Below are 12,766 nucleotides of genomic sequence, written 5' to 3'. Positions count from 1 at the left end.
TTGAGATTCTGATCAAAACCTTATGTCGTTACACATGAACCTCGGTAAATCAAGGAAGGGTCCTCACGTCATAAAATCATATAGAACTCAGCCATCTGTTATCGAGATTCCGTAGAGATCTTGATAACAGAGCACAGTATGGTGTATTCGTGTGCCAAGAACCATTTACAGAATGGTACCGACAAATAGAATCATAGCCAAGGTTAGGGAGGGTTGTCGACTAATTCGACAGGCCAGGGAAGACACCAGGCTGCCGACCAATCTGGCGCGTCGAGGAAGGCAGTCAACCAAGCTGGCAGGATCAAACCAATAACCGTTAAGAAAAAACCTCGTTGGTTCAGACCAATGACTACGACAGTAGTCAAATCAATGATAGCTTAGCAATTTCGGTCGGTACAGATCAGTGACCGTGCCGAGTAAGACGTTGGGCTGCCAATCAAACCAGTCTCTATCACTCCACTCTATAAAAGGACATACAAAAACAATCGGGGTAGGCTCGAGAAGCCCCGAGCTAACACACCAGGAAACAAAAACAGTCCAACTCTGCGTCTATATGCATAGGGAGAGAAAGGGAAGAGGAAGAAGTAGAATAAGACATGGGGTCCTCGGTCGGTCTCATAAAGTCGCATAAGGGGACATATTCATACACATATATATATATATATATATATCAACTTGTTCATAAGCATACACATCTCCTCCATCCCTCCTCCACAGGCAAGAAAGAACCCTTCAAGGGATTTTAAAAAGAAAAAAGCTGTGAGATTGCGACCTGTCTTGTTCTTTTAGAGAGGAGAGGAGAGGAGAGGAGATAGGGTTGTTCTTCGTTTTCCTCAGATCCAACAGCAGTATTCGCAGTTCTTGGAGCTTTCAGGGTTTGCGTAAATATTAATAATAATAATCAGTTTTCCTTGGCATAGACAGAAGGGGAGAACTGTTCCCGGAGCTGGGTCTTTCCGAAAGAGGGCAGAGAGTAGAGAGAGACAATGATGGTCCATCATGACAATCACCACCGTCCGTTCACATCGCCACCATCATCATCATCGAAGTACGGTGGTGATGGGGATGTTGTCCCCGCTGGAACCAACGGCAGATTCTTCAGTAGCAGCAGCGGTGCTGCTGTCGTTAATGGTAGACTTGGACTACTTGGAGGAGGAGACAGGAGAGCTCCACACCACCACCACCGTCATCATCACGATCCTTTTGAGAGCTTCATCCCCTCCGCGTCTTCCTCCTCAGGCATGTGTACATAAATGAGCCGACTTTGCTGATGAAATGCCTTTCCTTTCATTTCATTTTCAGGTCAAAATCTGCACACAAAAATAAAAAGAAAAGGATCGATTTTATTTTTTCTTTCTTTCCTTTTATGTTGGCTGGGGCGTGTGCAGGGATGGGATACCCATTTACACAGGCGCAGTGGAGGGAGCTGGAGAGGCAAGCAATGATCTACAAGTACATGGTGGCCTCTGCCCCTGTGCCCCCTGATCTCTTGTTCCCTCTGTCATCCGTCCCTGACTCTCACTACTCCTCCTCCTGTAAGTAAAATAAAATCTTGACAATCTCTCCCTTCATCAGTTTGTTTCTTTCTTTTTTCACTTCTGCCCCCTTTGATTTGAAATGGGAGCTTTCTGTTTGGTAAGAAATAGGAAGTTATTCTCGATGTTTTCTGTATTTGTTGAAGCTGTTGGGACATTCATGTCTGGAATATATGGAATCAGGATGTGTTTGCTTTCCAGTTGCCCCCATATAAAATGCTAATTAACTGCTGTGTTTCTTCGGTGTTAATAATACCCTTTCGCCGAGAACTTCCATTGTTACGGGGGAAAAAAAAAGAAGAAAGAAAAAAAAAAGAGGAGTTCAAGTGCTGCTATGGTTCGTGTATTTTCGGCTTTGAATGCTTCGGTTTTGTAGAGAAATAAGCCGGGCGAGGGGAAAAGAACCATGTCCATCTCAATCATTTGTTCGTTCTTCTTTGGCACTCTTGTTGATTGGTGACTTTGTGTGTGGCAGTAGCGGGAGGAAGCTACAGTCTCAGGTTTGGGAACGCCGGAGGAGATCCGGAGCCGGGAAGGTGCAGGAGGACCGACGGTAAGAAGTGGAGGTGCTCACGGGCCGCGGCGCCAGACCAGAAGTACTGCGAACGACACTTAAACAGGGGCCGCCCCCGTTCAAGAAAGCCTGTGGAAGTCTCTGCCTCTCCCAACAAGAAGACCCGCCATTGCCATGGCAGCAACGCTCCTCTTCCATCTTCTTCTCCTGCTGCTGCCGGCAACAATGCGACTCCATCTCAGCACTACCACAACAACCAAGCTCCTCAGATGTTTCTGCGCGGAAATGGAGGACTTGAGCCTGTTTCAGTGCCTCACAGCCAGGAGGCCAGGTGAGCGAAACTATTGACGCCCCTGATTATTTCTGTTCATAGCCATGCTTTCATTAATGATCTTGATCCCAGCAGGAATGTCTTTGTGTACTTGAGTGGATTGGTATTTGTCAGTTACATTGCTAGGAATATAGTGATTCGACATTAGGTATTTCATCTTGGGCAATTAATCTCGAAGAAGACAGATACTTTGTATTGATATTCAGTCTTTTTATTTCATGTTAAAGGGGCTTGGAGTGGCTGATGATACGAGAATCCCACATAGCAGAGGAGACTCTCAACCTCAATTCTAATTACACCTCCACCAAATCAAATCAGTTCAATGAATATCTCTTCCCTCTCGGCAACTCGGATGTCATCTCTGTAGCAGAACCACAGAGCTCCACTCCTAGAGGGTTCATCGATGCCTGGTCCGACACCAACTCTAAGAAGAGCTGCTCCGTTTCACCACATGATGAGAAGCTCTCCCTTTCTGAGGAGATGGGTCACATCCACATGGGCTTGGGAGTCTCCCACTGGGTCCAAGCTGGTGATGTGAAATCGAGCTCATGGATCTCTTCTGCACCAGGGGGCCCACTGGGCGAGGTCTTCCGACCCACTATCAACTCTGTGTCTAGCCCGTCATCTCTGAACTCTGGAAGCCCGTTGATCTCTTCACCCTCGGCGGTTCTGCAGAGGAAGATGACCTCTATTTCTGATAGCAGCGGAGGGAGTAGTCCAACACCCGGGAGTTCAATGGGGAGATCGGAGATCAATGTGAATTGGTTCAATCCAAACTAAGCTTTGCATCATTAGAAGCTATTGTATTTACTACGCTTAATTTAATTTTGGGGACTAGCATCCGAGTTCGCGGCATTTATTTCAGTCGGGCCTTTAGTTGTTGTAACATTTTGTTGTCTAGTAAGTTTCTCGTCTTTCCTCAGCACACTGGCTGGGGCCCTCTTTCTTGTCTGAAAATATCTTTTGAATGGAAAGTGCTCCTTGGTGTTATATCTCTTCAACTGTTGTGCCCTCATCTCATTCATTGTTCACAACCATGTGGAAAGGGTTTAGGTTAATATCTCGATTCTCAAATTCTGTTATGGCCGACCTGCAATTCTTGAACTAACCTAAAAGAGCGAGGAAGAAACATGTGATTGTGCTGTTACACGGTACATGCGTTTCTCTACGCCATAATATCGGACAGAAGACAAGTATGTGGAGACAGTTGCTACCGAACATGTGCTGGGACATAAACAAACTACCAAAACTCTGGCAGAAAATCTTCCATGATAGGACCTAAAGCTGAGCTTTTCATGGTCAGGAGTGACTTGGGACCATTTGCTGTAAGAGGGTCGATTGATTTGCCCATGTTCAAATTTTAAACCCCGAAATTTCTGCTATACCGCGTTCAGTAACGAGGTGCCCAAACATCCCCTAGAGAGCGTCCTGGAATTGCCTTATTGCCCATGCTCTTCTTAAGATCCTGATTAGAGGGGTAATTGGTGTGCCCGCACTGTTCGGGAGCCGGGAAAGACAGTTGTTTCCTTGATGGTAACGTCCTCTCCCTCTCGGGAGTTGAAGCCCTCTGCCTGGGGGCGCTCTGCGATCGGAGTCGAGCCCTGGCAGACTCGGTTGCACACATATAACTGGGCATTGGGGCACTAGGCACCTCGAGACGGTTCCTTGGGCACCTCAGGCTGGACGAATTGGCTTGCTGGGGCATCCTTTTTAACAGTAGGATTGGATCATCAGAGGCTGAGTAAGGCCCGCAGGTGTCAATCTCAATGGTCTTAATGGGGTCCCTCTGGTCAAAGGAGGTCCTTCTTGGGCTGTCCCTCAACTTCCTTGCCAGCCACTGGTCAGCTGAATCCTCATCCCTACGCCATACCTTAATATAGACACAACGACAAGAAGTATTAGGGTAAAACCTCGAGTTTATAACAGTACCAGAAACAAAGTCGAAAGTAGGAAAAACGAAAGTAAAAGCCAAAGTAAAAACTGCGCCTCGACCACACTCTCAGGCTGTAAATTTCTTGATAGGACTTAGTCTCCAATTCCATGATTTGGAGAAAGATATTTGAGATCAGCACGACCCGCGACATCCGATGCATAGTTGAGGCTAACTTGGAAAATGGTGGAAACTACAATTTACCTGCCGAGAGAAAGCAGAAGCAAGGGAGATTTCCTGCTCAAGAGCAGCTTCTTTTCTCTTATCTGAACATATGGCTTTTATCTCCTTTTCACATAGTTCCTCTTCTCGTGCCTCACCATTCCAGTATTCCGGAATCGAGCTCCTCAGGTAATCTGAGGACTGCAATTTGGAAAATTTCTGGAGGCTAAAACAACGGAAAATCGTGCTGGCTAAAAACATTCATGCTTAATATATATCAGCCAGAGCATGAAAAGTTGGCAAACCTGAGAAAGAACTGATTTTACTTTATCCTCGTCATTGAGCCGGTTCCTGCGCTGATCACACGCCTGGGCCTGTACACGGACCAATGCCTGGATGCACCGGAGAGTCATCTCTGCTCTTTTCCGAACATTGTGACCTCTTATTAGTGCTTGCAGACACACCAGTCCTTTCAGTGCCCTCAGAGCCTTCCTTGCCTGCAAAATGCTCCCACGGCCGTAAGCTAATGATGCCCGGCTCGAAAGTTAACGTTTCATATGTCGTTTTCACAAAATTCGGATTATAAGCTGTTCGCTCTCTGTTCTTTTCTCTCACGAGAATTAAAGTATAGATACTAAAATCAGCCTTCTCTCCTACCGGAAAATAATAATAATAATAATAATAATAATAATAATAAATCAGCCTTCTCAGCTAAATATGCAGAAATCGGCAGTATTAAGTTTTTACCAGGTATCCTCTAAAGACTGCTTGAATGATGATGGCGGAGCGGTGCTCCAGCATGGATGGGGAGGGTCGCCCGCAGGCGAGCGGAAGCGCTTCCAGAGCTGCTTTTGCAGTTGCAACCGCAGCCTCAGCAGCTGCAGTGGTCGCTATTGCCATCACAATGGCATCAGAACCGGCTTTCGCCATGGCTTCCGCCCTGGTCCTTATGGTTCTCTCCTGACAGGCTGCCGGTTCCTGATTCGTGGCTTCCTTCAGGAACGCCCACCTCCTCTTCCCTCTACCCTGCAAAGACAACCCCAAACCTTATAAGAAATAACTTCCGGCGGAACCCGGAACGTCGGGATCTTCAGCTTAAGCATACCTTGTCTTGTCGTTCTTCTTCGGGATCGAGATTGTCTCGTCCCCTCGTGATCCTTTTCGGGTTCTGTTTAGTTGGAGAGATCAAGGCACGTTTCAGTGCGGTGAACCATGAACCGGGGATGGAGCTTCCCCCGGTCTTCCCCATGACTGACCCAAAGAGAGACGCTGTGAGAAAATGTTCCCGAAGCTTTGCTTTTATATGTAAAATAGATGATTAGATTCTCTCGGTGTTTGAGTTATTTAGGGAAGACTCGTCTTTTCTTTTCTTTTCTTTTAGAAGGAATAACTGAGGAACAAAATCATATGAATGTTCTTGGCAACTTTGTGCATACTCCCCGACAATCCATTAATCTGGGAACAGAACTCTGCATCCTAATTTCGTGTAAGAAGTTTTATTAAATGTCTTAGGGATACTGAAGGGTGTGTGCATAGAGTGAACAGTGTCCAGAACAATTGAGTGTCTGTGTCGGGGAGTCGCAGGCAATGAGCAGTATTAGTCCAACAATTAAATGCAGTTAGTACATGCTGCCTTTGTTCATCGGGTATGTTTAAATGATCTGGTTCTCGAACTGTGCATACCAATTCGTTCCGGTAATGGGACTGGCAGGACTGGTAACACGACTCGCTCATCAAGGTCGATGGCATTTCAACAAAGTCGAAAATCCTCACTCAAAGCTTTTCCGAAATGAATCCTAATTAGCATCTCTTTTGGTCTTTCTTTTCTTTCAGCCATAAATAAAGCTGAAAAGAGGAGAAGCAGAGGGATTGCTTTTGCTTTGCTTTTATCTGTGGCCACTGGCCGGAAGAAATAATAATCTGACCGGAGGAGCTGAGCCGAGTCCCTTAGAACTACAGGACGAATAAATGATGCTCCTTTTAAGGGCCAAAAGCACCCTGTGGCCGGGCCAAGTCGAAGTCCGAGCAGAAATTAATCCTGACCAATAGGCTGAGGCCCATATCATAGGACCACCAGGGGTAGCCTCCTAGGATGCTGTCTGTTCCGTAGGGATGCTTTCTGTTCTGTATGTAGGAATGCTGTATCCGATCTGAACACACAGAGGCTGCAGAACCATCAAGTATGGAATAGCATTTCCCCATGACCGGTCAAAAGAGCCTTTGGATTCTCTTTGGCTTCGGTTCAGAGTTCAGTCAGTCTCCCTTTCTCAAAACACATCGGAAAATTCAAAAGAACAGCCTTAGGAACATATAATAATAAAAATTTTCAAAAAAATTGAGTACAAACACAGATCATGGCCTTAGAAAAGAAAATGCGAAGCTGATAATTCCTTGATAAGAATCAATCCAGAATCTCTTAATTATCGGTTTAGAACACGTGTTACTGAACAATACTCTTTTCTTGAAACCCCGAACATACCATTAAAATAGGGGTTTCTGATCAGTTGGGAGTCCTGGGACCGATTCACACAAGACAATGAATGTCAAAGTAGGAAAAAGGATAATTTCACACAAGAAACATGGTTTATCTTCAAAATCAAAATTTAATTGGTTCGGATTATAAAATTATGTAACCCCGCAAATTCAAAAATACACAATGAATGGTGATATTATATTCTCATGTAATATTATATTATATTATAATATTGGAATTAATGCGTGCAGAGACAGATGTCATTATCTCCATGGAATTTCTGTCTCAAATAAAAAAATGACTCTGCCCTCTCCGTGCCTGTTAGCCTTCAATTCCACCGCCAGGCCTTTTAATTTGGCTGCTAATTAAAACTTGCTGACATACTAATATCTCGTCTCAAACGAGCCTCCTCCAGTGTTTGATAGTACAGATTTCCTATGACTTCAGTACTGTCATGGACATTTCCATCAGCTTCATAAACTGCACCTGGCAAACTAGTTCCTGGGACGATATCTTCCCACGGGGCCACTAGTTCTCTAGATTTAGAGAAGCCGATCCGTATGCAACATAAACCTCTCTCGATTGGCTTCCAGTCCCATGGTTCAGTCACAAGAGCCCAGACCAATGGAGACGGTCGTGGAGATAATGCTGTGGATGTGCAAGCCACCGATGCAAGTCGGGGGACAGCCGTAGAAAGACGGCAGCCTTGGAGGTTCGCCCTCGAGCCCGTGCTGCCTTCTGGTAAGTGCTGGGTTTACGGAATAGTTCGTTTACCATACGAAACAAGGAGTTTCGAGACATTCTGGCTTGGGCTTGCCTAAAGAGTTTTTCCTAGATAAATTAAAATTATTAAGGACATATCTCCGGTTCTCCTACATCCTGGCTTGGGAGATACCCTTTTTTAATGGTCCCCTTTTCCTGGGACATGGTCGGAAACATGTTAAAAGGTTTCAGGCCAGCTGCCAGGAAATTGGGCGAACATACAGATGATGCTATCGCCTCCTTCCGCGTGATGAATTTGGCCCATTACATTGCAGGCGTACTGGGCCCGGTCGCCCTGGTCAGGACGATGTTGAACTTTGTTCGATAATACGGTCTAACATGTGCATATTAGTTGGTCATGTATGCGCTATACTATTAATTGGCCTGATTAAGTATCGATCAAGTTTTTAAAAATTATGGAGCTATGAACATCTTAGTAGAGTGAGATTTAATATGCAGATACCGTAAGTGTTTTTTAGTTCCATGATGGGTATTAGGTATTAGACTAACCTCGAATGCTTAAACGCAATTGAGGAGTTATGGTCTCTAGGTCGCACGTTATATATAATACACGTGTTAAGTCTCTAAACTCAAATCCCATCGTTAGAGACACTTTATCCTTCATCCAATTTCCCTCCTTAATGGAAATTATCTCTCACAAAAACCGTTGTGCTTAAGACACGGCCAGAGAGAAAAGGGAAATAGGAAAGGTCCTGTCGATCGTGTAGACTCGGAAGCCCGATAACCCGACATTTGACTTCAATTGCCAAATGATGGAAACACGTACGCATTTAAATTGATTGTGTTCTCAACACGATGACATCGGCATGTAATATTCTCGTTCTTTCAGATCCCTCCAAATGCTCGAGGTAATGGGCCGGATGTTCGAGGACGACGTGATGGTTTGGGGCACACTGTGTGCCCTTGGGATGTAGACAAGGACAAGCGTGAGCTCAGGATGAGGTTTCACGTGCCCGGGCTGTCAAAGGAGGACGTGAAGGTCTCTGTAGTGGACGACGGTCTTGTCATCATCGGAGGAAGACAGCGAGAGGAAGGAGGACGAAGGCAGGAAGAAGAGATCTACGAGACTAGCCTGGGTCCTCTACGCCTCCATTCCTAAGGCCAAAGCAGAGCGCTATGTCATCAATGTGGAGGTCCAATGAATGCGACGGCCCTTCTTAGTTTTGTTGTACATATACTATATTTTCCGCAGTCGTGTTTGATTCCAATTAGCTTGTAATACAGTATGAATCAAATTAATAGAATGACTCGATCACTAGTAATTGGTTTTTCGCATGCCATCTTTCCTTATGGTAGAACAGAAACGGATCCCAACCAGGGATGGACCACCTCCCACCCGAGGCTGAGTCGTCTTTATCTTCGTTTCAATGGAACGCAAACGTCGTCTTAGAATGTAATGGATACTAATGCCCGGCAATTGTGGATTATTAGGAGAAACAAAAGAGTAATGATAAATTCTTGTATGGAATTGGTTAACCTAATCCGTTAACATCCAGTAGCTAGGACTAGGTTTTGTCGACTGATAAACTGTGGATGATATTATATGCTACTTTCTGCTACATCCTGACAAGGGAACTTGCCCTTTTCCTATGGTCGATTGTTCCTGGGACATGGTGGAAGACGAGTGCCAAATTAATTCCTAGTTTCTTGCCAGGATATCGGGGCACATGACGCAACCACCCACTTACTCTAGGAATGAGCAGTTTTCTGGTCGACCTACTCTACCGGAGTTGAATCAAAAGCATTTTACGTGACAATCGATGCATAATGGCATGAAGTAGGGAAGGGAATCAGGGACCACTAATCCCAGACAGAAGCTTATTTTTTACTTCGCATTGGAAGCAGAGCTCAGCTAACAAATGTAGTCCACTACGTTACAGCCCAATAAGAAACCAAGAATAGTGCTCCAAATTTTCGGGGCAATGTCGATGTGGACATGACGATTTGGGCCATCAGTGCCCGGGGAACATAGCATGAGATCAGGTTGAGGTTCGACATGCTTAGGCCAGTGTGAAGGGAGGCTTTGAACAGTGAAGGTTCCTCTTGAGGATGATGGGCTTGTCATCAGGGAACAACACGGAAAAGGAGGAGGATGACGGGAGCAGAGATCTATGAGACAAGCTTGGAGCTTCGGATTTGACTGGGGGAAGGATGAGGTGAAGACAGAGATGAGCAACGGGATCAATTCTGTAAGACCATAGCACAAGCTGCCCAACACAATGTGGCCGACGATGACAATGAAAGGCCCTTCTCAGTTTTGTTCATATACTATGTTTTCCAATGAAATTGAATTGCACTACGAACAATCAAATCAATGGAAGCTAGAAACTATCGCTGGTATTAGCACTGCATTGCAGGATATTCTACACATGTTCTGTCTACCGGAAGGAAATGATCGAGCTTTTTCTAAGGATATTACAATTTGACATGTAACATGCAGCTACTCTTCCTTGATTTTCGCATGTATTCTATTCTCCGGTACAACATAATCCAACCCTAGTCGACTCCTTCCACTATGGTTTCAAGGTTGGGCCTCCAAGCCAGGGCCAAACCATCTTCAGCTCCACGGTACAGAGTCTTCTTGTTATCGAGACCCGCCATCAATTCCTGCACTGATACCTGTCGAGCCAGTAAAAGCTGAAGTTGCTGCTTCGTTATAACCACCTTGATCCTCCTTGCAGGTTCCGGTTCGGTCCCATCAGGAGGCCTCCGAGGGGGCAAGACGTAGTAGACCTCTCCGATCTGCAGCTCATAGTCAGGAGGCAGATGCTGTGAACTTCCCTTCCCTATTCCAATACCTGAGGCCGCAATGCTCATTGGAACATCCCTGACAAGGATCGGGCTGCTGTACTCCAATATCTTACAGTCGGGCTTCACGATCTGCAGGACTTTCGGGCGCTTCTTCATGGCAATTCCCATGCAACACCTCGAGCCAGCCCCGCCAAGAGACAAAACGATTCCCATCTCTTCCGCTCTTAGATCGACTAGAACACGAACTACTGCGTCAACTGAACTTCGAAGTGAGACCAACCGAGCATATCATACTAACTTGAGATTCGAATGGAGAGAGGAACTTGGACTTTTTAAAGGATAGAGGCGGTGAGCAGAAACAAAATTCTCTTTAGCTGGGGGAAGAAAAAGAAGGGGATTTCTTCAATACGCATGCAAAGAGAAGTCGGCTAGTGGAAGGAGGCAAATTGGCATTTACTTATATAGAAAAACATAGATATAAGGAGGCGAGTCGGCAGTCTTGGGACCTTGTCCGATCTCTTTAAGGAATTCTTTTTTGTGATTTAAATTCGTCGGATTAACTTTTTGTAATAACATTTACATCACAAAAAATTAATCTAGCGAAACATAAATATAAAAAACGATTCTTTAAAAGAGCAAGATAATTTTTCGTATATATTTTGTGATCTCCCTACATATTTGTATTATATAGTTCTACTCGATTTGTGGAGGTCAACATCAATTAGACGCACTTTCCATTTCAACTTATATGAACTTTTTAGAATAGGCAAATGTGGAGCAGAAGTATTCATACCTTAAAGATCATTTGGCCCATCCCAAGCACAAACCACTTTATTTTTGTGCATCTCAACAAAAGGACATGAAGAAATTTCTGATATTTTATGGTCGACCCATGTAGTAGTGCACAAAATATCTTTGCCATTAGACCGCCCAAATAGCAATGCACGTTTTGTATTTTTTTAATATGAAATGTAATGCAAATGAAAAATTGCACTCCTTATGGACAAATTTGATATTACGTAGCGTAGAAATTTAAAACCCTTTAAAAGAATCTCATAATTATGATCAAATCGATACTTAAATATAGATTAGTCTCAATTAATAAATTGAAAATATCTCGTAATTATATATCTCAGAAAGAAAAGAAAAACACCCATGTGTATTTGTGATATATGATATTTTATATCATGGTCTTAGCTAGTGAAGTCATCCAATTATAGACCCAACACAACAGTTGCAACCACTGCTTGTTTGGGTCACTTCCCTTCCCAATCCCATGATATCGATGAATCTTGCCGTCCCATGTATATGGACACTTACTAGGAAGTAGAATAACAGTTCGTACGTTCGTGTGTTCTGGGATTTTATGGAATCAGTTAAGTCGATCAAGAAGCTTGGGACCAGAATTGAACCACTAGGGAAACTTATATATGTACTTAACATAGGATTTAGATTCTCCATTTTTACTAGCTATCGAGATGTCGAGTCTGACATCATATGACCACTTGTCTCCTCCCGGAGCACGCGAGATCATCTACCGTGACAATAGATTAGGTTAAAGGGTCCTTAGGTTTGTTGGACATCCACTAAACTGGCAAGTCACCATCATTAATAAAGCAAAAAAGAGAAAGATAATTTCACACGACCAAAATTTCCTAATTTTTTCCCTAAAAAAAAAAAGGACCAGTTATATTTTTTTAACTTACATAAAGCATAATAGTTGACTCTCCCACACGTTCTCTCCAATCGATAACGTATCCATAGCCATAGGGCCTAACGCGCACGCTCACAATATTGGCCACAAGTGTCGTTTGATTTTTTATTGATTTGGTTATAAAAAAAATATGATTTTTAAGTTTCATGTTCAAATCACCTCGAAAGTTATATAGGAAAATACTCATTATTGAATCACATACACAACCTATGATCGGATTGATCTATCTCATGGACTTGTAAGGTGTTTACGTGAAATATAAAATTAATCGAATTAAACCCGGAAACATTCATTTAAAAAAAAATTTCCATTCTGACCTCTCTTGGACTTATTTTACTTACTTTTTTCCTTCTTTAAGGAAAAGTTTGGAGTCTGCCTTTGCGTAAACATGATGCAATTTTAGAACCCCCCAACCCCCACATATAATTCACTTACTCCTCGTTTCCCATAATAAAATAATGTTATTACTAGCATGTATTGATTCAAACAGCTTATTATTTATCTTTCTTAAATAAGATTTAAGATAAGAAAACTCAGGATGTTTTTCTATCAAATTCTCTTCCCTGTATCTAA

The 12,766-nt window shown here is 43.7% G+C and overlaps 3 protein-coding genes across 3 annotated transcripts; 1 reads left to right on the top strand and 2 right to left on the bottom strand.

Moving 5' to 3' along the window:
* The first annotated feature begins 529 nt into the window (after window positions 1–529).
* LOC116206065 (growth-regulating factor 1) lies at window positions 530–3,372 on the top strand. The gene is made up of 4 exons (XM_031538805.1): window positions 530–1,239; window positions 1,389–1,535; window positions 2,011–2,380; window positions 2,608–3,372. Exons 1-4 carry the CDS (start codon window positions 987–989, stop codon window positions 3,158–3,160), a joined length of 1,323 nt encoding a protein of 440 aa, XP_031394665.1. The 5' UTR covers window positions 530–986; the 3' UTR covers window positions 3,161–3,372.
* Window positions 3,373–3,449: 77 nt separating this feature from the next.
* LOC116206066 (protein IQ-DOMAIN 14-like) lies at window positions 3,450–5,812 on the bottom strand. The gene is made up of 5 exons (XM_031538806.1): window positions 5,578–5,812; window positions 5,220–5,498; window positions 4,778–4,969; window positions 4,515–4,673; window positions 3,450–4,250 (listed from the first exon to the last, which is right to left on the bottom strand). Exons 1-5 carry the CDS (start codon window positions 5,719–5,721, stop codon window positions 3,771–3,773), a joined length of 1,254 nt encoding a protein of 417 aa, XP_031394666.1. The 5' UTR covers window positions 5,722–5,812; the 3' UTR covers window positions 3,450–3,770.
* Window positions 5,813–10,043: 4,231 nt separating this feature from the next.
* LOC116202924 lies at window positions 10,044–10,961 on the bottom strand. Its single transcript, XM_031534561.1, has one exon. The coding sequence runs from the start codon at window positions 10,690–10,692 to the stop codon at window positions 10,225–10,227; it is 468 nt and encodes a 155-aa protein (XP_031390421.1). The 5' UTR covers window positions 10,693–10,961; the 3' UTR covers window positions 10,044–10,224.
* Between the last annotated feature and the right edge of the window lie 1,805 nt (window positions 10,962–12,766).

Source organism: Punica granatum, chromosome 4 (genome assembly GCF_007655135.1).
Source record: "Punica granatum isolate Tunisia-2019 chromosome 4, ASM765513v2, whole genome shotgun sequence".
NCBI lineage: Eukaryota > Viridiplantae > Streptophyta > Magnoliopsida > Myrtales > Lythraceae > Punica > Punica granatum.
This window is presented reverse-complemented; position numbering and strand designations above follow the sequence as displayed.